Source organism: Arvicola amphibius, chromosome 17, assembly GCF_903992535.2.
Source record: "Arvicola amphibius chromosome 17, mArvAmp1.2, whole genome shotgun sequence".
NCBI lineage: Eukaryota > Metazoa > Chordata > Mammalia > Rodentia > Cricetidae > Arvicola > Arvicola amphibius.
Genome location: NC_052063.2, coordinates 39,118,496 through 39,143,553, shown reverse-complemented (window position 1 = coordinate 39,143,553; position 25,058 = coordinate 39,118,496). Strand labels below are relative to the sequence as shown.

Below are 25,058 nucleotides of genomic sequence, written 5' to 3'. Positions count from 1 at the left end.
CACATGGAGGAGTTACTAAAGCACATTGGCCAAAGCCCCAACTCAGAAGTTCTGATGCCGTGAGTGTGGCTGAGATGGGAGTCTATTTCTAGTGAGCTCTCGGGTGAGGCAGATGCTGACGGAGGCCGTGCAAAGAGGAACATGCTGAAGGCGGTTCCCTGCATGAACTGCTGCTCAGTGTTTGGGGTCTCAGGATAGGACTTGGAGAGAGAGCTGATTAAAAAAACAAGTCTTCAGGGGTTGGTTCAATGGTAGAGCGCTCGCCTAGCAAGCGCAAGGTCCTGGGTTCGCTCCTCGGCTTCAAAGAAAAGAAAAGAGAAGAGAAAAGAAAACCAAGTCTTCAATATCCTTGCTCCTCCTCTCCAAATAAATAGGTCAACAAAACAGTAAAAAAAAAAAAACCCAAATATTTCAACAACAAATATTATATCAGAATCTATCTGGTTTTCAGAGACAGGAGCTCACATGTAGCCCAGGCTATATTGGAACTCATTAGGTAGTACAGACTGACCTGAAACTCAGTGATTCTCCCGCCTCAGTGCCCTAAATTGTGGAATTACAGAGAGAGCCACTATTGCCCCATTTGTCGAGATGACTTTTAAAGGTAAACATTAATCCGTGAGCAGTGGGGACCTCTGTACTTCTGATTGTAGGAATCAACCCTTGACATCTGTGTAAGTGCTGGACATTTTATCAGAGTCTAGGCAGCATGGCCCCAGCCCGGCATTCTCACAGCTGCACTTACCACAGGGTGCACACACATGCGCACACACACAAGCACGCACGCACACACATGAGCTGCTAAAGGTTCTGTTGTGGAGAGGGGAAGGCTGGGGGAATATATAAATGTCCTTCTTTCCCCTGGACCTGAGGATTGTTATGGCCTGGGGTACAAAGAGTCCCCAAGTTCCAAAGCCTAGAGTGAAGGAGAAGCGTACTAGGGCACAAAGGGCAGGCCTGCTAGCAGGGAGCCTACTGTAGTCACTGCTATGCTAGTAGGGAGTCTACTATAGTCACTGCTAGTAGGGGAATCATCTACTGTAGTCACTGCTAGTAGGGGAATCATCTACTGTAGTCACTGCAAGGTGGGCCATCATGATAGAAAGTAGAAGTCTTCAGGAATAGAGCCTGGAGAGTTGGCTCAGAGGTTAAGAGCACTAGTTGGTCTTCCAGAGGACCTGAGTTCAATTCCCAGCAACCACATGGTGGCTTACAACCATCTGTAATGAGATCTGGTGCCCTCTTCTGGCCTGTAGGCATATGTGCTGGCAGCACATCATATACAAAACAAACAAACAAACAAAATGAAGTCTTCAGGAATTCAAGAAGAGAGGCATTTTTTATAAAGAAACTTTATTATCTAATTTCTGTATACAACAAATATAGGAAAAGGAGGTTTCATGTCACTTTTCAAAAGTTTCAAACTATTGGGACAAAAGTTGTTAAAAAGCCTTCTAAGTCAAGAGTCATACACAACCTTCAAAACAAATGGTGCTAATTCTCATCGCTCTTCATATCAAAAGCAAGACATTTTAGACAACATGGGGAGGCTTTGTTCCAATCGTTATGCCATTTGTATTGAGATTTTTAAATACACAGAAGTGAAAAGTTTAAGTGCACAGCATACAATTGATATTGCTGCCTCCTTCTGATCTCCTCGGCATCCTCACACACATGGATGCCTCCCTGCCTACCAGCAAATCTCTGCCTCCTTCTGATCTCCTCGGCATCCTCATGTGGACACACTCCCTGCCTACCAGCAAATCTCTGGTTGCTCAGTGGTGCAGCTGGAGCTGGAGATGCAGCCAGGGAAGCCTGTGCACCCCGCGTTAAGTGGCAGACCTCTCACAGGTCACACACACACCCCACCGTATTGCCACAGTTCCCTGCACAGTTCCTCCGAAAGTAAACTGGGTGTTCGACGGCTGACATTATTGCTCACCGATACTTTAGCAATATATTTCTTTAACATAAGACAGAAATATACTGAAATTTGATACCACTTAAGTTTAAAAAGCAGTCTGAGATTAAACCGTATGCACACATCTTTCTTTCTTTTTCTTTCTTTCTTTCTTTCTTTCTTTCTTTCTTTTAATGGGTATTATATATTTTTAAAAGTTGGTGCTGGAAAAAGCTGCTTTTTTAAAATCAAAACAATAAAAGTTAGAAAGCAAAGTTCTAACTATTACGGTGTGTGTGTGTGTGTGTGTGTGTGTGTGTGTGTGTGTGTAATGCTATAGTACTATAAAAATGAAGGAAGAGTAACAAGGAAGAGTAACAACCCAGAGTCTCTGGGGAGGAAGGAACTCCTCATTTATCTTCTTTGTCTACTCCAACACTGTGGTTCATATCCAAGGAACCCTGGGGAGGCCACCACACAGATGGGAGTGGACAGAAAGGGCTGTGTGTATCTGGAGGATGAATGTTAAGGTGTGTCAATGCCATGTGAGACTCGTGTCTGTCCTTAGCCACCCTACATGGGATCCTTCGTGGTGTTGGGAAGACTCTTACTGTAGCCCAGATGTGCTGTCTTCAATCCCCCCTTGTTTCTAGAGAAGAGTGAAGCCCATTGAGTCCGGGGAAGCCCTGGGCTTGGGGTGATGTTCAAGTGACTTTTCTGTGTGTTCATGTTAAGAGCATAAACTTCTCTAGAACTGTCTGACAATGAAGACTCACCAGGACGCCAAGACCTCCAGGGGGTACCCAGAGAAGCCCAGAAGCTTCCGGACGTGGTGATCTCATATTTCCTTGACCCAGATTTTCATATTTACTGTGTCTAGGACTGTCATATGTCCCTTCTCATTGTCTTTCGTGCTTATGAAGAAAGATGCTGGTCTTCATAAAAATTTAGAAACGTAAGTATCTATTAAAGGCGAATTTCAGGATCAGCATGCAAAGTCACGATGCTTATTTGTGAGATATCACCTTTGTTTGTCCCTGTGAAAACCTCAGGCAACCATGCAGAGCCTCTCTATGCAAAACATGCCATATTGCTATAAGAAAAGGTCTGGGTTTTGGTCCATCTGTTTCCACAGCAACCAAGCTAGCCCTCCTCTGCTTCTTCCCATTGCGAATGCTTGCTCTATGGCCGTTGAGACAATTAAACCTGATCAGTGTGACTTTACAATGCTGATCTTAATTGTATAGCAATATAGTAATTTTGCCCTGAGAGGATTGATATATTTTATAAATATATGACTCCTATTGTGTACACGAAGCTATAGGCACAATGAGGCTAAATGGCTTGTCCCTTGTACACACAGTGAAGTGTGGAACTTGGGCCTGACTATTCTGTCTCAATGCCCAGTATCTTCCCAGCCTCCTGATGCTACGTAGACGTTTGGTTTAGGTGCAGTACCTGTAAGATCCTATTGACCATTTTGCACAGCATGGGATTGTTTAGTCCTCAAGACTTTAAGAACACTTGGTCTTCTACGATCATTTTCTTTTCTACCATCTCGATGAAGTATGTTGTCCCTAATGTTTTCTTTTACACTGGGGAATCTTCCAAAATGCTCACCCAGATGTAGGTCTCATGAGGGGTGGAGAGAAAGGCTTATACAAAGGCAACAGGCAAGCATCCTTTGTGAGATCTGGGCAAAAACGGGGTGCAGCACTTTACAGTTGTCTTACATTCCTCTATTTTCAAAGGAAAATCATATAAAATAAAGACCTGCCCACGAGGTAATGTTTAGGTCTCTGCGGCAACCCTCAGAACCCTCTCAGATCTGGCAACAATCTAACATAAGGAACGACTTTAGACCTTCACACCCTTTTAGTGAGAAAAACACCTTAGCTCAGAGTTTCCACAGAGTCTAGGAATCTAAGACATCCTTCCGTCTTTATCATAAGGCCACGTGTCTGGATGCCCTGCCCTTCCCAGCTCTGCTCCCTGCCCCTGAGCACCAGGAAATCTCTGGTTTCTCCTTAGAAGACCAAACAGCCTCCACCGCTTAGTAAGAAGGGGTGAACCCACGTCAAATCTAAAGGACATTATATGCTAAAAGAAAACAATGCCAAGGCTGCTCAGAAGCTTGTGAAAAAGCTCCACAAAGCTGTCTCCATTTGCAAGACCTACACACAGTTCATGATCTAGTCAACAGCAGAATACATGGGTAGACAGAACTCCTGGAGAGAGAGAGAGAGAGAGAGAGAGAGAGAGAGAGAGAGAGAGAGAGAGAGAGAGAGAGAGAGAGAGAGAGAGAGAACAATTTCAATAACATATAGCTTCTGAAAAAATAACTCTGTTAAGATGAACCATTTTTGGTTTTTCAATCAGCTGTGCACTAAGACCCTTTGTTCCCACCAGTCTCCTGGATTCTACAGCTCTGCTTTGTCTGCCAATGCTGGGCTGCTGCTAGCTCTGCCGCTGCCTCCTTCTGCCTCACTGCTGTCTGCGGGAGTGAAAGACAAGGAGGCCGAATTGATGCAGTATCTTTTGCCGGTCGGACGAGGTCCATCATCAAAAATGTGTCCAAGATGAGCACCACACTGTAAGAGAAAAGGGATGTTGAAGGCAGACACATGCACAGTGCAGGCTCTAGGGGAATGCATGCTAAGCAGTCAGAGTGCATGGCTGGTCTGTGCAGAAATGATGGAAAGCATCCTGGACCATTTCTATTCTGACTGTCAAAAGCTGCTTGAGATGGGTTCAGGCAGGCTTTGTACCACATGCCGAGAATAAAAAACATTGGAATTGTGTGTATCAGAAATCATTAGGAGACACCGTATGTTGTGGCCTGTGAACTCTCTCAGCCAACTGGAAAACAACTGCAGTAATTTTTTGAATTGAATTGACCCTTGATCTCCCCTTGTAAGAAACAAGAATGAAATCTCTTCCCCCTGGCATGACTTTTGGCTTTGGATGGGTGGGTTTCAGATATGCAGATATCTACTGTAAAAGATACTGTTTAACTGGCCATGACAGAGGTGATGGTTGTTTTCATGGCAGTAAAACTTAACATCAGCACTGGATGTTCTTGGAACCCAATGAAGCAGTGGCAAGACTCGGGAGATATATATCATGGTCGCCAAAGCTACAAATGCAGCAAGTGGAAAGTTCCCAGACCACACAATTGCTTTTTCCTAGCTTCTAATAGGTGGGTTGACACAATGGCTTCCCACCCACCCCCAAATGAACTAAAGATACAGAGAAGAAAGAGGCTGTTCATTAAAACACCAAGGAAGGACAAAGGCAGAAGGAAGGACTGTTGTATGTCGAGTTTAAAAGACTAGATGTAGTGATTGGATGCAGTGGTTGGATACAGTGGTTGGATGCTGTGGTTGGATGCTGTGGTTAGATGCAGCGCTGGATGCAGTGTTGGATAAAGTGGTTGGATGCTGTGGTTGGATGCAGTGGTTGGATGCTGTGATTGGATGCTGTGGTTAGATGCAGTGCTGGATGCAGTGGTTGGATGCTGTGGTTGGATGCTGTGTTGGATGCAGTGGTTGGATGCTGTGATTGGATACTGTGGTTAGATGCAGTGCTGGATGCAGTGTTGGATGCAGTGGTTGGATGCTATGGTTGGATGCTGTGGTTAGATGCAGTGTTGGATGCAGTGTTGGATGCAGTGTTGGATGCAGTGTTGGATGCAGTGGTTGGATGCTGTGGTTGGATGCTGTGGTTGGATGCTGTGGTTGGATGCTGTGGTTGGATGCTGTGGTTGGATGCTGTGGTTGGATGCAGTGGTTGGATGCTGTGGTTAGATGCAGTGCTGGATGCAGTGTTGGATGCAGTGGTTGGATGCAGTGGTTGGATGCTGTGGTTGGATGTTGTGGTTGGATGCTGTGGTTGGATGCTGTGGTTGGATGCTGTGTTGGATACAGTGGTTGGATGCTGTGATTGGATGCTGTGGTTAGATGCAGTGCTGGATGCAGTGTTGGATGCAGTGGTTGGATGCTGTGGTTGGATGCTGTGGTTAGATGCAGTGTTGGATGCAGCGTTGGATGCAGTCGTCGGACCAGTTTCTCCACAAAGATTAGCTACTAAATAAACGTTTGTGACAACTGTTTTTGAAGCTTTGTAGCTCTAGATGGTGGTGTGTACCATATGTGCACATCTTCCACTTCGCAGCTGGGATGGGGAGATAGATGGAGGTATCAGTGTACCACCTTCACCAGGCTTTGGAAACACAGAACCCATCATGCAGCAAAGAAACCAGTGGCTGGCTTCAATGATTTCCACTGAGTTGTGTAATTGGTAACTGTGGAGTTCCTGTTACATGCCAGGCACAGGTCCTACATTCTGGAAATTCAGGCAACAATCCCTAGCCCCCGAGCGCTTATCTGCCAGTAGGAGATACGGACAATAAACAAGAAAACCAGTGACCCATAAAGTGTGGCCAGTAGAAATCAGCTAAGAAGAGAAGACAGAGGAAAGAGAAAAATATCAAGGTATCGGGAAGCCTCCTTGGTGGCTTTGGAAACATAAGTGAAGGAAGTGGGCAAGGGAGGAAAGAGTGACAGTTTAGGAAAATGTTCGATGGGAAGGGACGACTTACTCCATTCTACTCACTGGGCTGCTCATAAGACACTTACAAATTAAGAAGGGTGTATGAATTCACACGGAGCTGGGGTTAAGCTGCAGTGGGGACGATGGGACAGAAATGATGGGGGATGCTCTCACAACAGAAACACCTGGACTCTCAGTTGGCCCTTTGAAGGTGCTAAGCTCAATACAAAAGGGTCCTCTAGTTACTATTAAACAACCAGCACCCATAGCAGCTTTGGCTTCACGGCACTTCCGTGCTAAAGGTGCAGCTTTATATTGCTAAAAACATATTGTGTCAGTTTATTAAAGAACTAAAAATGAACCCCAAACTGATTTGATCAATTGCCTGGAAAATATGAAACAGGCCTAAAAAACAAATCTTGGCGTTTTTATCACATTCTATGCAGGTTTAGGCAATATCAAAGATGACAGCTCAGATTGCTTTTCTTCTCTATAAACAACTGTGACCAAATATTCAGGGATCAGCAGCTAAGATATACCAGAAAAACTCAATACACTTGCCCTGTGAACATAGAAAAACACCTATTTCTGTCTGGCACAGCATTCACGGAGCAGGCCAGCAGGAACTAGCATTCTCGGTGACTGGTGCGCAGTTACTGATTTCATGTGCAGATCAGGTACTTTGATCAGTCAGCATCAGAGAGGGGAAGCTTGCATATAAAAGCCAGAGGTGGGGTGGATGTGCATGTGTGCATGCATATGTGCGTGTGTGCACATCATGTTGCCGAGTTGCCGAGAGAACACAGCTTGCTGGTCAAAACTGTCTTGTGTGCATGCCTCCCTATCAAAAAAGTGTGATAAGGATAGATAGGAAGCCGATTAGAAATTATGTGGTCTTCACTTCCTACATCAGTTTTTTTTTAAAATAACAGTAATTCAATCTGTTGAACTAAGTTGATTTTCAATACGTCCTTTTATTTGCTAATTAGGAACAAGTCTGGATTAGACAGAAAGGGAAGTTCACTTCAAAATGTATTCCTGATACAAGTAAAGGAAAAGGAGAAAAAAACCACCGTTAGGAGAGAACAACAGCTATCTGCAGCAAACGACAGAGGTGATGTCATGGTGTTTACCACAAGATGCTCCAGAGCAGTGGTTCTCACCCTGAGGGTCACAACCCTTTAGGGGTCGCAGACCAGATATCCCGCATATCAGATATTTATGTTCTGATTCCTAACAGTAGCAAAATTAGTTATGAAGTAGCAACAAAAATAATTTTATGTTTGGGGTCAGCACCACATGAGGAGCTGTATTCAAGTGTGGCTGTGTTAGGAAGGTGAGACCCGCTGCAGAGAGGCCTGCTCGGGAGGTCACAAATGGTAGCATAGGTGTCCATGGCTACCTCTGCCCCAGCATCGGTGCCTACCATCCAATGCACGCTGCTTCTCGGGGGAAAAACTAACTTCCCAAGCAGGCTTCCTCTCAGGTATATGGGTCTGGGCTCAAGAGCACACCAGACAAAGGGAGTGAGCGCACGTGGAGCCCATTCGCTCCAGCTTCGAGCCTGGCTAGAGGCTGGGATGATGGATGGGAGTTGTCAGTGATGTGCTGTTTCCTTAGATGCCTGAGAGCTCTGCCCCGGGCCCAGTTAATTGGCAGTGTGCTGGGCTCAGTCAGCACACCTGGTAGTAACTGAAGCAAACTGATGAAGAAATCTCCGAACCCTGCTGGTAGTGATTTCGTCCGGTATGGAATCTCTGGTGTGTGCTTCAGAGTTCTCTTGGTGCCTATGCAGCTCTTTATCTTAAGGGAAACACTGCACCTGAGTGCCCTGGACTTTACTCCAAAGATGCGCATGAAAACAGTTCAAAGGGGAAAATCAAGTACCACGGGAGTCTTTCCTCCCCAGGCTTCCAGTCTGAGTGCTCAGGGATGGAGCCTGCAGAGAGCACAGGACCAGGGCAACCTAGAGAAGTGACCGAGAACCCGACTGCAGGATCACCCATGGCCCGAGAAACACAAAGACTGCATCCCCACGTCCCCCACCCCGGGGCACAGATGGACTTCCCACTGTCCCGGAGGCCTTTCTCCCTGCAGGCCGCTCTGTCAGTTTCTCTGAAGCGTTTGATCTGCAGCACGAAGGGAAAGAGGAAACAGTTTCCAAGAGAAAAGCAATTCACTTTGTCATTTAGCAGTTTCCTCCCACGGTGCCTTGGGACACCTGTGTGTAAGTAGGGGCCCCGCTTCTCTGTGCTTGCAGTATTAATCTTTTGTCAAGGAGTGTTGTGAAGTCACCAGGTTAGTACTACGGTTTTACTGGAAGCTCGGGGAGGAGAGATGGGCTGTGCAGGTGAAGCCCCACCGTGTCTTGCAGCAGCAGCTGCACGGGAGCTGTCATCTGCTGGGATTCATAAGCTTGGAGCTTTACTAGAGCATTGCTTAACTTTTGAAACATTCTTCGTATTTGTGACTTAACCACAGTCACCTTTCTGTTGACTGGGTTAAGGAGATGAGTTAGTAATGATCTAAAGCAAATTGAAAGGACTCTCCGATAGGCTCCGATAGTGACGGCAGCAGTAACAAAGAGACTATAACTTCAGTAAACTCAGATTTGATGGTTCCCTTCAAGATTGTTATACAAAGTGAAGGCATTCATTGGGTTCCCACTCACTCCAGAAGTAAAATTCTGACCTGAATTCTTTTCTGATATTGCCAGGAGACCCTGACTTGGCTGGACTATGCATCACTAACCTTGAAAGATTACCTCTTTGACAGTCTTGAAGCCCCTGGCAGAGTGCTACTGACCAGCAGGGGGTTGGGAAGACTGGACCAGAGAAGTCCTCCTAGAGCCTCTGAACCCGGGAGAGAAGCAGTGTCTCCCTCTGCTTACGGACAAAGCCTTTGAAGGGCAGAGTCAGACAGTCTGGTGACAGATGTGGAGGAGGTGGACAACAGGGAGAGACTTTGGCCTTTGCCATAGGGCCAAGCGCTGGACACCTTTTGTGAGAATGACCTCATTTTGATATAGTCTCTGTGATCATCTCAGGACACCTCCATAAAGGCCTTTCCTTAGTGATTGCCGATGCTATCTCTCCTGGCACAGGGTAGAAGGAAGTTCAGCTCAACCCTGAATTACAGGAATTAGACACAATCATCAGAAGTTAGGGATTTGTGTTAATATTGCCTGACTCTGTTTCCTTGTCTAGAGAACTCAGAATTAAACATGTGTTATGAGCGACTTTAACGCAGTTTTTACAAAGAGGGGGACGCCTGAGGCTCGTTTGTTACAGTCATCTGCCAAGCCACAGGAGAATCTGGGTGCAGTCCCTGGAACCCACACACAGGCTGTGGTGTATGTATGGGGAGGGATGCATGCACGCATACACACATATATGAGAGAGAGGTTTACTAGTTACCATGTGCCCACACCACAAGTTAGAATACCATCCTTCCTAGAACATTACCTTTTGTCTAAAATTTTAGATTTTTGAATAGATAATCTCAGTTGATTCCTGGACAGTTGGTGTAAGAGGTCCTTCTGTCTCTGTGTTGATTTTATTGGTTAATGAATAAAGAAACTGCCTTGGCCTGTTGATAGGGCAGAACTTAGGCTGGGAAACCTGGACTGAATGCTGGGAGAAAGAAGGCAGAGAGAGAGAGAGAGAGAGAGAAAGAGAGAGAGAGAGAGAGAGAGAGAGAGAGAAGCCATGGAGCCGCCAGAGACAGACATGCCGAAACTTTAGCAGGAAAGCCACGTGGCGATACACAGATTAATAGAAATGGGTTAAATTAAGATGTAAGAGTTAGCCAATAAGAAGTTAGAGCTAATGGGACAAGCAGTGATTTAATTAATACAGTTTGTGTGTGATTATTTTCAGTCTAAGATAGCTGGGCAGCCGGGAACTAACAAGTGGCTTCCTCCAGCAGACAGTTATTACATTTTCAGTCATAATCCAATCTAATGAAAAACTGAATCACAGTAAAGCAAATGCTGGGGAATCCTGGAGTTATTAAACATCTCTCCAACTTGACCCTTTGTAGTGTCTCTTCTCCCTACCACACACCCTTCTTCAATAGAGTGTTCTGGAGTCAGATTACCTAAATGCAAATCTCAGCTCTGCCATTAGTGCTACACCACTTTACCCAAGCAACCACCTTCTCTGGGACTTATTTTCCCCAACTGTAAAATGAGAATAAGGCTACAGTGAGCATTAACCAGGAGAACATTAGAAAATGATATTGTGTAGGCAATGCTCAATGCAATCAAATTCGAGTTTATGGGCATCAAAGCCAGCATGAGGGAGTCCCACTCTCATGCTTAGACCCATTTCTCAGAGTTGGGCAAGCTGAAAACATGAGTTAAAGAAATGATGATATGCTTTTCAAGGGAGAAGGGTCTTCACATGGTAGATAGTATACTTAAAAACCTTACCTTTTAACTAAAAACAAATTCTGCATGTAACTGAAATTGTCAAAGAAATTTAGTAATAAAACAAAAACTAGAAACTCATCAGATGGTCAAGTTTGAACAAATATTCTTCCCTCTTGACAGTAAAAACACCACCCACTCTCTAAGAATCTTGGAACCGCTGAAGGTGAGAAACCAGATAAAGGACAGGCAGAAGAGTCCCAAGGGAAGCCCACACGGTGCTCACTGTGCCCTGCAGCCACCCAATGGTACCTCTCTTCACTCAATCTGCACAAAAACATCTTCCAACAAAACACTCTTGGGTACCAGTAAATATTAGTACCCCGATCCTCAGAACCCTTCTTTCACTCGTTGGGGCAGACACAAACTGAATACTTCTGTAGAACATGCCATGGCTCTTTCTCTGCATGGGCATGTCAGCCATGTCTCTTGGGTAGCCACAAAATACCAGTAAGTTATACTCTCTCAGTGCATTAGCTGTTTTTACTACCCCCTCAAAACATTTTCACTTTCTTCCTTAGAAGCAGCATTGATTTGGGTACAAAAGAATGGGGCAAAACTAAATAGAGCATCCTTAGAAATAAGGACAAATACAGACACTAGCAGAAACACACGAAGAGCTGCCTTAGTTTGGACTCCCTTTTAACTAGACTTGAACTAGCCCTATACTGAATTTCCACTTCAGGTGACTTCTCTCCAACCTCTCCCCAGGAAAAGCCATGTCTGAGATCTTCACAGACTGGGTTTGGATCAGAGCCATTAAAGATATTATGAATAAAGATTGGGTAATAGAACTGCAGAGGACAAGCTATCATTACATCATATGCAAGGCTATCTAATGAAATCACCATATGTCCCCAAAATGCCCCATTCACTACTATAGTAGATCAAATGAAAAAAACTCCCCCTACCAATCAATGACTGGTTAATATCGTTGAAGCCAATGACTGACACTGTGTTAGTCTTGCTAAACATCTAAAGATGGAGGCATCGTTCAGACTTTAAAAAGGACCCAGTATGTTTGTCTGTCCCTCTTTTGAACAGTCCCTTGGCCTTGTCATTACATGTAAGTACAAAGAGGACCCTCGAAAGTGTTTGCAGGACAGAGCGAGCCCCCTCCTGGGGACACAGGTGGGGTCAACTCACCTGAGAGCAGCTTGTCTCCACTCTGTGCATCCCATAGGAAAAATCGTCTGTGAACTCGATGGCCTCAGAGCTGATCACGTCATGAAAGGAAGGCCAACCTGGGGTAGAACAAGTGCAAGAGCCAAAAGGGAGGAGACAAAAACCTTTCGTTAGATTCGAGTCTCAAGGTCGATGAAGCAAACGAGGCAAAGCTTCAGTCGTGACTAATGCTGGGCTTCTTCAGCCTGGAAGAAAGGGTCAAAGCCACAAGAGTACAATTGCATAGAAGTTTAACCCTTTTCTCACGCTGAGGCAACAGCAGAGCCGGGCTAGTGTGTGCTTCCTGAGACAGCCTTGGATCAACAGATCGTCTCTGAGAATATTCCAAGACTCTGGAAAGCTCTGTCATCACTTCCTCTTGTCTTCAGAGTCACGAGGCATGACTGAGAAGCACTATTAATCTTCCTTTGTGGCATTTTCCAAAACAACCAATTGATTTGGATAACTTTTCCAACAATTTCACACTTCTTTAGAAAATCATGTCTTTTCAATTCTCAGCTTTATATGGTTAAAAATTTAAAAAAAAAAGATGGTTATCCTATTAAGTGTCTCCATCTAATTTCCTTCCTGGTCTAGTGTATCCGGCACAAAGCATGTATCTGTGGGTGAATGCCTTGCTCGCTTCCTAGGAAAAGCTGCGAGAGCAGATGCCCAGGCATCTCGACGGAGAGCTATTTCTCAGACAGCGCCCCCTCCAGTTCCCACACAGTCTACCAGTGTTTTGCCGTCATACTGTAGGAAACTCTTGGTGAGTAGAGCACACTTTGGATATGCTTTGGGTTTGTTTGGTTTTGGTTTTGTAATGTTTCTTCCAAAGATGCCCAAGCTCCTGAAGGCTGCTGAGGAAAGAGGTACCAGGCTGGGAGCTGCCGGCATAGCTATTGTTTTCTCTCATTTATTTCCACAGAAAGGGAGTGACACTTAAGAACGATGCTCACTTTATTACACACACTGAAAGAAAATGGAATGCACTCCAACAACAGGATTTGCACTTTCAAACAATTAGCTCCTTGCCAAGTTTTCTGCAGAAACTTGCCCAACTCCTCACTCCCTCGTTGCATAGAGCGCTGGCTGCTTCAGGTCACAGCCAAACTTCCCAGCAGGACCTGAAACACTCCTGGTTCCTTCAGAGAGCTCAGGACTCCTACACAGCAGGGAAGCCTCACCCTGAACACAGCTCGGCTCTTCTGAGACTCCACTGCTATAAGTACGTAACTCACGACTCACTACCCTCTCAACCCTAAAACCACCTCCACATCCAATAAATGCGAGGCTCCACCATGTGCTGTACAATGCTGCTTCCCGCATTTAGGTGTTCTTTGTTAAATCACTGAAGTGCCGGCTGCTAGTGAGGGTAAATTTCATGGTGACACAGATAAATAAATGAAGTCATTCATCTAGGAAAAGAAAGAAAATGTGGTGTATTGTCCTTTTTAAACCTTCCACAGAACAACACATTTGAAAGCAGTTGAAGGCACCTGATGCCAGTATTGGGGGGGGGGGGTAGAATCTTTGGGCCTGACTCGGCAGCAGAAGATAAAAGACCAGACTCCTGTTTCCACTTCGTTAGGAACTGAGACACGGATGTGTCTCACTCCGTGCCGCTCTGCTTTCTATACAGCCACATCTTTTTGTTTATCTGCCCTGAGATTCTCCAGCATTGCTCCATGCCTTCTTCCTGACCAGATGTAAGTACTTGAAGGCAGTCTAAACTCACCGCTCACAAGGGCTGACACAGCTCGGAGGGCAGCGTGGTCGCTTAGCACCTTAGTTTCCAGGAAGCATAAAACAAGGGGATGAATGAGCAAAGCACATCACAGAGGCCTGAGGGAGGGCGGGAGAGAGAGACAGAGAGAGAGAGAGAGAGAGAGAGAGAGAGAGAGAGAGAGAGAGAGAGAGAGAGAGAGAGAGAGAACTGAGAGAGAGAACTGAGAGAGAGAACTGAGAGAGAGAACAGAGAGAGAGAGAACAGAGAGAGAGAACAGAGAGAGGAGAGAGAACTCTCTTTTCTCTTTTTCTCTCTCGCCCCTCTCTTCTCTCTCTTCCCCTCTCGTCCTACCCTCTCTCTTCTCTCTCCTCTCTCTTCTCTCTTGTTGCTCTCTCCCCTCTTCTCGCTCTCGCCCCTCTATCTTCCCCTCGTCGTCTCTCTCCTCTCTCTTCTCTCTTTTTCTCTCTCTGCCCCTCCCTTCGCATCCCTCTCCGGCCGCCCTCTCTTCTCTCTCCCCTCTCTCCTCTTCTCTCTCTCCTCCCTCTCGCGCTTCTCCTCGCCCCCTCTCTCTTCTTCCCTTCGCTCTCCCTTCTCTCTCTCTTCTCTACTCTCCCCTTCTCTCTCTTCTCTTCGCTCGTCTCCCTTCTTTCTCTCTCCCCTCTCTCTTCCACTCTCACCCTCTCTCTTACAATACTCTCCTCCCTCTCTCGTCTCCCTCCTACCCCTCTCATCTCCTCTGAACAGAGAGACAGAGACACACACACATCCTCCTTTCTAACACACCGAGGTATCCAATTTGGCTCGGTCACTGCGATTAGGATTAAGCTCTGTGCACAGACAGGGAATTGTTTCATTATGTCCATGGAGCAGAGGAAATACGCAGAACATTAAGCCACTCGTTTCACAGAACTTTCTGGGAGAGAGCAGAGAATGAAGAAGCGGCAAACAGCAGAACCAAAGCTAGAATCTGGTAACTTGACATCAGCCTAGGGACCCCTTCTCACACCCCACTATTCCTCTATGAAAAGTTGAACAGTCTTTCATTTGAGTACTTCCAGGAAGGCAGTTGCACGCTTTATGGAATTGGTTTAATGTCACAGGTTGACCATGGCCTGTTTCCTCTGGAAGTTGACAATGAATGAATAACATTGTTTTCGAATGTTGAGACTATTCACAGGGAAACATCCAAAAGCCACGATGTGAGCGGGTCTAGTGTGGAGGCTACAGAAATTTTATTCACTTATTTCAGTCACCACAAAGACAGAGCACACTCAGTTCGAGTGATCTGGCCGACCATAAAGAAACACATTTTGTCAACCTGAGTTAAACATTCACAAAATTTTCCAAAAGACCACATTCAAGACCAGAGAATGGCAGGGAGGGCAAACCAGTATGGAAGTGCTCAAAGAAACTCCCATGTTGCTGGGAAATTACTGATGTCTGAATAGTTTGTTGTTTACTATGCAATTAACATTGGAGGAGACACTAAAAATAAATCCATAAAGACATTTCAATATCCCTCCAATTTACAGTGTTCTTGAGCACCGTGGAAGAAAGGCACTTTAAAAATCACATGTTCGGCAAGCCATTCCGTTCTTAATCAGTGGGAAGCGACAAGAGAAACAATTCCCATGGTGGCTCTCGATTCCAAAGAGGATAGTGGCTACCTTCACTAATGAGGCCAACAAAGGAAACCCCTGGTTGTTTTGCTGTGTCTCTCAGAGAAGTGAACTGCACTAGAGAGCGAATCCGTCAGGAAGGTTTGTCCTTAAGGACAATCAAGCTAAGGAGGACCATCACCAGGAATAAATTGTCTTCTGACAGGGGACCCACGGTGATGACAGCACTCTGGAAGCAGAATTCCCTCATCATGTGATAGTATTTAAAGGAGGAACTCTTCACTGCTGTAAAAGGCCTCAAAGGAAACCCTGCCCCCACTGCTAATACCAAGGAGAGTGCTTCAAAGGGTGATAGGCAGGGACTGAAGCAATCTGCGCCTTGTTGAGAAAATTATCTTGAGCAAAAGGGAGGGGGGAGGGAAGTGTGTTTATGTCAGTTTTGACATTAAAGAAACATCATCTCTCCTCCTTTCTCTGGGCTTTTCCTTTTGGTCTTCTCATCCAACAAAACATCATTTGTTTTGGATGTGTTCCATGCACTTTTTAAGTCATATGAAAACCTGTATAAACAGGGGCTCCCTCCACCCCCAGTCTGCCCCTTTGTTTCTATTTGATGAGGTTGGATTGGGGCCTATTATCATTCCGTTTCAAAGAACATAAACTCTACTTTTTAGATCGCAGCCTACGAGTACCAAGAATGTCTTATTTTTTAATAAATATATTCTCCCTTGGAGGAATTCTCATCTCAAGATGGTAAACACAGCGACTACAAGGAGAAGAGGCCACTCGGAATGCGACGGTTCTGCCTTGATTTCATTCAACAATCAGGCCACATTATCTGCAATTGTATCTTAACTTTCTGTATATAAGGGGCAAATTCAGGACATGCTCATTGATGTCTCTGACCCAAAGCAAATGATCCAAACTATTATCGCTAAGTTGTCCGTTGGTAGTCCTTATCTATACTACAACAGACTTAGCAATGACAAGAAAACATTATTTCACCTGATCCACAGTGCAGCTAAGTGTATCCCACTCACAACCAAGCGTGGCCTGGTTCTCCTCAAGCAGTGTGGACAAAGTTTAGAGTTTGCGCTTCAATTTCCTCCCAAGAAAAAGTTTCTCAGCTTCCTGGGCCTATCTCTTCCTCTATCCTTTCAAAAAAAAATTTTTTAAAACATCCATTGTTAAAATTAGCAACAGGTTCTAAATCAGCTGGAAGTCGATCCCATCTGCACCGTGTCCACAAACGTGACCCTTATTTCCCGCTCTTCAGAAGGATGTACGGTATGCAGTGCCCGCCTCCCCTGCATTCTTCCCTTGCTCCTAACCCAGTGAGAATCTCAGTAAGGTGGCTACATGATCAGTCAGTAGGCAACAGTTGAACAAAAATTTATTGACTTGAAAGATAATTCCAAAGACTAAGTCAGAACACACTGAATTCCAGTTGGCCTTGGGCGATGTCAAGTAATCATGAGTTTCATCTGAGCACAATTTTGGTGAAAACTCATATTAGTGTACGCCAGGTCTCAGAGCTCTGTAAGTCTAAATATTTCAAAATTTATAAGTTTGGGATTTTCTAAAAACCTGAATCTATTCACCTCCCTGACCACAATTTACCTTCACAGCTAGGCTAAGACAAATAATAACAGGCCCCCTGCAGACAAGAATTGTTTGAGGCTTAGATCCCTAATCCTTGCGAAATTATTCACTGGATCTGACATTTCCAGTGTAACTTTTATCTCATTTTAAAAAAGGATGACTCTCCACTCTCCTTCACAGAGCCCATTTGGTTGCAATCTAGTCTTCCAAAAGTGTTAGTAGCCAGCGAAATAGATGCACCAGGCAGAGAAGCGCAGCACAAACGGCTCAGCGTGAGTTTTTCCATTCAGTCCCCCACCTACCTACAGCCAACCGTGATTGATAGTTTTCCTCCTTAATTCTTTTCATAAAGGTCCTTATTCTAATATCTCTTGATTTGCTCACCTTCAACCTGTGCTGCTCCAATACAGTGGTTACTAGTGGTTACTTCCAGACAGCCACCTGTCAAGTCCTCAGCAATCAAACATTCCAGATGATGGCTGCTCTTTGGACAGCGCAGACACACAGAGAACATTCTTCCCATGACTTCTACATGGGAAGACTTCTATCACCAGACAATGTGGTTTCAGATGCTCTGAACTGATGCTGTTGTGAGAGATGGCGATCTGGTAACCCTGCCTTCACTAACCGGCTCATTTCCGAGTTTTTTTGTTTACCTCATTTTTCCTTTAGAAACCTCACTTGGGGATGTCTGCCTCTGGGAACAGATTCTAAGTTCAATAACATCAGGGACTTTGTTCTGTTCATCCCTTAATTTCTAACCATCAGCACGGGGCCTGCTAACACACACAGCACTCCAAACCATCATGTGATGGCTGAACAAAGGGACGCATGGCAGACTTGGAATCCAGGGTGACGCTGTTGGATTTCCCACTCTGAGAAAGGATCTTAGCCCCCTCACGCCGCACCTACTGCTCCATGCATTACGATGACCAAATATAATTAAATCTCCTGTGCTTTTCTTTATACAGACTTTAAAGGTGGAAAATGAACAGACATTATCCACTTGCTTACTATAGAGCTGGAGAATTGGGAAATTACATTTTCTTCTTCCATGTTGAGCTGTCTAATTCCCAGGCTGACCAAGTAAAAATATTTCCTCTTCTTTTTTTTTTTAATTTTTATTTCATCACAGTTAAAGGTATGCCCCCATGGGGGAGTTGTATCATATTTTTATAATATAGTAATACAAAAGGTTTCTATAATTCAAGATCTTCATTTTCTAATTGAAATATTTTAAGTATCAAAATATGCAGGCTAGTAGGTACCTGGACATTAACTACTCAGATTTAACAGATAGCTCAGTTTACAATTTTTGCTTCAGGTATTTCCCCCTTTAACAGGCAAATGTTGTAAATGCAGGCAGCTCTGAGTCCAGCTCTCCACATCTGTGCCTGTTGATGGCTCAGAGACAGCTGTTCTGTGGACCACCGCCATGTTCCTTTGGGTTCCATGAGCATCTAGACCTACTTAAAGTCTACACAAGTGGCATCTCATTGTGGGCTCTCTTCTGATGACTCATTTTTCTTGATATTCGTGGTCTTTGCTTGTTCTTTCTTAACGGTATCATCTAATTTTATAAATGTAATGCCTTTCAAATACTTCCAAGAATATGAATTAGAGGGTTGTTTCATTTTAAATTTTCTAAACTATTTTTTTTTCTGGGGCAACTGTAAGTCTGGATTTATTCATTCAAGCTCTTAGTGCTTTTCTCACTTCTCTGGTGATCCTTGGTCACAGTTTCTATCTAAGAATGGAGACTGGATAAATTGCCCTGCCTGCCTGTAGCTGCTTCTGCTCTCAGGCATAATGGGGGTCTGTTCCTTCAGTGGGTCTTATCTCTGTCAGAAAGGCTGCTGACAGGCAAGGGCGTGTCTGAAGTTCCTTCAAAACCTAAAAGGGAAACAGCTCCTACTGCAGGACCAGAACCTCAATAGCAGCCCCAATTCACTGACAGCCTGCTTAATAATATCTTAAGAGAACAGTATTCCAGCTCTTTCCCCCCATGTGGATAACTGATGGTCTGTCGTTTCAGACACAAAAGTGAGGAGGGTGTAGAGTTGGTCTCCTGCTCCTTAGGCTCTCCTCCTCTCCACCCCACCATCTTGTGCTTGCCGGTCCTGAGCTCTGAGTGTCTTTGTAATTCCGCTGGGCCTCAACTGTTGTTGTACAGGCTTTCTAAAATCAGGAACATCTACTAATACACATTTTCACCACATTTTTCCCTCAGAAAGATTACTTAGATATCCCTGTGTGGCCATCAGGCACCCGCAGCTCCAGGACTCTTCCTGCTCATTGCTCTTCTGGTTCCAACTTTCAGAGTTTCTTGGGAGAGAGAGAAATAAATGTCCATCTCATCCTGTCTACCTTGTACAAGATCCTGAACATCTTAGACAAGAAAATTGGAGATTTTAGCCACAATCTAATATTTTATGTTACGAAGCAACAGATTTAAGGCTTCAAGTTTTTTCTACCAACAGGAATTATTTTTTTTTAACCTTACCAACAAAAGATCCTAAAGTCTGCCCCGAGTTTGTGGCTTGGTGGAAGAGCATTTGCTAAGAGTGTGTGAGGGACTCTGGGTTGTATTCTCAGCATTGGAAAACAAAATGAATAAAGCAAACTGAAGTCAGTGTTACATTAAGCAGCTTTAACTGGCCTACATTCAGCCTCGTGGCTAGGAACTGACTGGGCTGGGTGTTTGAGATTAAGACTCTGAAGGTGTTTGTGTTGCCAACTCCTTCAGAGTCTGCAGTCAGGATATTCTCACTGAGTCTATGAAACACTTTACTAACACAGCTTTTCAGGTTTATGGGTTTTCGCATTATTTGAGAATTTGTTGCATTCTTTCTTGCCATTGTAAATATAAGAACAAGAACCCCCTAAGTGAAGACCACAGGATTTCATTTCTACAAGCAAAAAATGGTCTCAAGAAGCAAAAGACCCAGGCAGAACAAAGGATTAACAGTAATCACAGAAAAAAAAAAAAAAAACGAAGCTATGGTTTTAGCAAACAATCTTCCATAGTTCATCCAGTTTTACTAAGTACCTGAAAAATACAGAGATACTTAGAATACATACCTTTAAAAGTATTACTTTTTATTTATGTATCTACGTGTTCCAACGACGGCATCCGATCATCTGGAACCGGTGTGACAGGCAGCTGTTAAGCCAGCCACTGTGGGTGCTGAGAGCTGAACCCAGGTTCTCCTCAAGGGCAGCAGGTGCTTTTAGCTGCTGAGCCATCTTATCAGCCCTTGCCTCCCTGCTTTTTAAACTCTGTATTTTGAGGGCTGGATGATAAGAGAATGTAGGGTCTGCTTATAGGCTTTATAGACTACTGACATAATCCTATTTGTCTTCTGAAAAGATGGTTCTAGAAACAGGTTGTAAAGTAAAGAAGGACTGTGAAATGAACATTACAGAGAAGATTATACACCAAAACAGAACCTATGATAGACTAGTACACAGGTTCTCAACCTTCCAAATGCTGTGACCCTTTAACACAGCTCCTCATGTGGGGGTGACCCCTCCACACCATAAAATTATTTCTGTTGCTACTTCATAACTGTAAGATACTACTGTTATGAACTGTGATGTTAGTATTTTTAGACATAGAAATTTGAAAGGGGTTGAGACCCACTGCTCTAAGTGAAGGCATTGGCAAAGGCACGGGGAAACAGTGGAGAGATTGGGGAAGCAAAGAAAAGAAAAGAAAGTCCGTTGACTTTGGTGACTGCGGTCCATCTGGGAGGATGAAGGAGAAACAGAACTTCCAGCCTGCATTACCAGCTGGATCATAGTAGACACACACTTCCCATGCAGCTCATAAGAGCAGTCTCTATGTAACTACTAGAAGGCAGAGAGGTATGTGGACTTGGAAGGAAAGACGGAGGCAGAGGGACAGATCTGAAGTCATCAGAACATGAAAACATCACACGGGTAAGGATACAACGGAGGAGAGCCACCCGGGTGTTTAAGTTTGGCAGGAAATAAAGATGCTTTAAGAATTAGGAAGACAAGAGGATTAGGTCAGAGTTCAAGGAGGAATCTAGGGCTAAAGGGCCTATGGCAGTGACATCATCTACAGAAAGTCCATTGAGCTCTGAAAGGCCCTGAGTTCAATAATTAGTGTCAGGGTGGAAGACTGGGTGCTGTGAGGACGCAGGAGACATGCACACACTCCTTACAGAGGGTGCAAGGAAGGCGGGGAAAGCAGAGAGTGGCTACACAGAGGACACATGACGTCTCGTGTCCAGATTCTGGTGGCCCCTCCCATTCACCCATGTCTCTCTGATTTTCAATCCATGGCAAAGTAACAGTAATACTTTCCTAGAATTTCTAAATAAAAATGAATAAGAGATATGAAACCACTGGAAATGATAAAAAATATAAACATTATTCAAATGCCCCTAAAGATAATAAACAAAAATGATATTTCAAAAGGCTTAGAGAGAACCTTAATTTTGTATTTATCTTCTTTTCTGTTGTTCCTAGCATCTTGTGGTCTAAGACTATAAGATATATCTTCGGGATATAAAATATTCTAAACTGAGAGTAATCAGCGGAATGCCTTAAAGAGCCACTGTAATGTGTTCTGCTTTTGGTACCAAGTAGGCAGAAATAAATATGGCTGAAGAAACGACCCCAGAGAACTCCAGGTCAAGTGTCTACACTGCACAAGTTGACAGAACCCAGTACTTTCACTTCAAGTCCTATCTCTTGGCTAGTAATTACTTACTTATAAGAACCATTTAAATTAACGATTCCTTAAGCACCAAGAGACCATGACTGCTTTGTTTGCTAATATATTCTTAATGCTTAACCCATGAGATATTTTAAGTGAATCAAATAATAAAGAGAATATATTTCATTAACAGCAAATAGGTCCCTGTTTAGGTTGGAGACAATTAGAGGGACAGATACTATCATGGTGTTTTCTGGATCCAGGGGAGCAGGAAGAGCCGATCTTTAATGGTTTGGCATTTCCACTGAAAAGCTGTGGAGCCAGGTGGTGATGGCGGCGGTCGCACTGCACATCAATTTACTTCATGCCATGAACTCCACACCGAAGACACTGTTGACCTGGTACACTTTATTATATCTAACATATAGCGGAAAACGTGTGTGTGCATGTGCGTACGTGCAGGCCAGGGGTCAACTGTGGTTACCATTCTTCAGGCACCATCCACCTGATTTTATGAGCCAGGGATGGGCCTTGGTTCACCGAGTACTGGACCATGCCTGCTGGCCAGCAGACCCAAGCAATCTGCCTGTTTCCACCTCCCCAGTGCTTGGGTTACAAGCATGAACCACCACGCTCATCTATTTTATGTGCATGTGCCATCTCAATCCGTGAAGGAGGACCCTCAACAGGAACTGAGCCAGGGTCTGAAGCAATGTTGGGGTTACAGTCTCCGAACTGGAGGAAAACAGACTTCATTCTTTTAAACAAGAAAGAGAGGAGGGGAAGAAAAGGAGGGCTGAGGGGAAAGGAGAGGGAGATAAAGAAGGGGAGGGGAGAGGAAGAAAGGGAAAAGGAATGTTTGAATGTGTCTGTTACTGAACCAACTGAAGAAATATGCAAAATAGGCAAAGAAAGTCTAATTTCCCTAGGCGATTTTTAATAAATACCAATAAAACATGAGTTATCTTTCCTATCAAAATGAATGCATTTTCCAAGCATGTTCATTGATAATTTTAGATGTAAAATAATGTGGCCTTATCACCCATAATCACTGCAAACATTTGAGTCTATTTAAGGAGACTATGACCACAGACCATCAAGAACACAGAGGTGTCCTTTGGGCAGTGTAAACATCTGGTATCTATTCTCTTAGAGATGAATAACGGAACCGTACAGCACAGGTTTCACACTGATTCCTCTGAGGCCTGGACAGCATTTTGAAATGGTCCCAAACACACACGACCTCTAATTGGTATGGATTTCACCCATGGTTTTTCTTACATTCGCAAGCTGTACCTAACTCCTAAGCAAAAAATCGACAGGGGAGCTTCTCTACTTCCCTTAGTGGAGGCAGCTAGTAATACTATTTTTTTTTCAAGTTCAATAAAATTACGGAACTCAAACAACTTCCACAAAAGGGCTGGGGAGGGGGCTTATAGTTTCCCTGGCCACAACACAGCCTCTTGTTACTTAAATCGCAGCTCATGTTTAAGGAGACGTATCTTACACACATCAGCTGAAGGCCTTCAGCATCAAAGGATGTCAGCCACATCAGGTGCCACAGCCTGGCTTGAGCCATAATTTCTAAGTGCCATTAAAAAAATGTCTCTCAAACTGGGTTTAAATTTAGTGTTGACCTAATAACCTTGATCCCCAAAACATTCAACTTCACATGATCATTTTGTTTTGCTTCCAAAAGCTCTTGAGTCCAGTGAGCCGTCCATAGGAAGCTCCACAAGGAGTCTGCTGTTTGTTTAGATTTTGTTAGCTACACTAGACAGGAAGATGGTGATTTGGGCTGACTGAACATTATTGACTGTGGTTAACTGACCTTAGAAATACCAGGAGAGCTAAAACAGGGAGATTGTACTCTAGTGTGCACCAAAAGAAACAATGTCCCAAGTGCAGTCCTGAATCAGGACCACTCACTACAGAGCATCATCTGACAGTGTCACCCTGGAACCTACATTCTTCAGCTTGCTGCCAATCAGAATTTCACATAATTCCTTGTCTAAATGTGTGGGCCTGGTGAAAATGTTAAAACTACGTTTTTTTTTTTTTTTCTAAAAGGCAGCTCAGTATCAAAATTCTTTTACTCATCTCAAATTTCTCCTGATGTTTCTCTTTAACTGGTCTCTCGAAACATGCAGCTGGGCTTTTGATCTGTATTCTATAATAGAAGCTTAAATACTACAGTTTAAAGTATCTCCTTGTTTCATAAATATACGATTCTTTATGGTCAGCACCAACTTTCCATGTGTCAAGACATGTCACCTACTTCTACTTAAATGTCTGAAAACCCATCTTGAAAAAACTTGAAAGAGAACAGACTGTTCAAAAAAGCTATTCAAAATAAAATTTTAGAATAAACTAATTTAGAAAAAAATACATTTTGCCTCTGTAACAGACACATGGCAAAACTAGAGCGATTTGTACAAACACTGAGCATTTCCTAATGTACAAAAAGAGTATTCCTCTGGGGACCTCAGACATCACACATCAAGATGTAGGCGTACAAGTGGCCCTGGCAGTCTGAAAGTCTTGACGGTTTTAAATCTAACCACTGACAGTAATCAGAAGCTGGAAAGATGGACTGCATCGCGTGCAGAGCTAACCTTCGTATGAACAGGTTTATCTAATGTGAACAGGACACACGCCATTGTGTGAACTGGCACGGGACCTCCGAGACCCAAGAGTAAAATTTCACGATCTAACCATTCCCAGAACATACAACACCCTGCAGGCCAACACATCACTTTGTCAGCTACGCAATAATACCCGATTTACCTACTGCACCAGGTGCAAGAAGACATGGCCACGTAGCTTTAATGGGCACTAGAAAAACTTTTTTGTTTTTTTTCTCGTGGTTTCTTTGCATAGGGTCTCACTATGTAGCCCTCACTGTCCTGGAACTTGTTACATAAGCCGTGCTGGCCCCTCTCACAGACACGCACTTTCTTCTCTCACCCACGTGCTAAGAACAGAGGTGCACACTGTGATACCTAGCTAAGCATTTGCTGCAAAAGAAGCCAAACCAACCTGAGGAAAATACTAACAACAACAAAATGTTGGGAAGCAGACTAAAGACAATGAAGGGGGAATATAATCAAATCATGTTGTTTACATGTATGGAAATTTATAGCACATTATCTTGTGCTATAACACTGATTCTAACTTTAAAAATTCAAATAAAATCATATCATACATTTTAAATACATAATCTATATAATAAAAGTCCCAGAACTGATAAACTAGTATTAAATTTTTCTTTGAAAAGAACTTCTATCAAGGCCTGGCAACACACACCTAAAACCTAAGGTTTGGTAGACTAAGACAGGAGAGCCTAGAGTTCCAGACCAACCTGGGGTGCACAGTAA

The 25,058-nt window shown here is 44.0% G+C and overlaps 1 protein-coding gene across 5 annotated transcripts in view; it reads right to left on the bottom strand.

Moving 5' to 3' along the window:
* Positions 1 to 2,045: 2,045 nt before the first annotated feature.
* The window catches only part of Msrb3 (methionine sulfoxide reductase B3), a 151,325-nt gene continuing 128,312 nt past the window's right edge, over positions 2,046 to 25,058 (bottom strand). For all 5 annotated transcript variants that reach the window (XM_038314410.1, XM_038314409.1, XM_042054241.1 and 2 more), the window contains 2 exons: positions 12,027 to 12,124; positions 2,046 to 4,491 (listed from right to left, as the gene is read on the bottom strand). In XM_038314410.1, the coding sequence (XP_038170338.1) occupies positions 4,321 to 4,491; positions 12,027 to 12,124 (269 nt within the window). In that variant the 3' untranslated portion in view covers positions 2,046 to 4,320. The remainder of the gene's footprint in view (positions 4,492 to 12,026; positions 12,125 to 25,058) is intronic.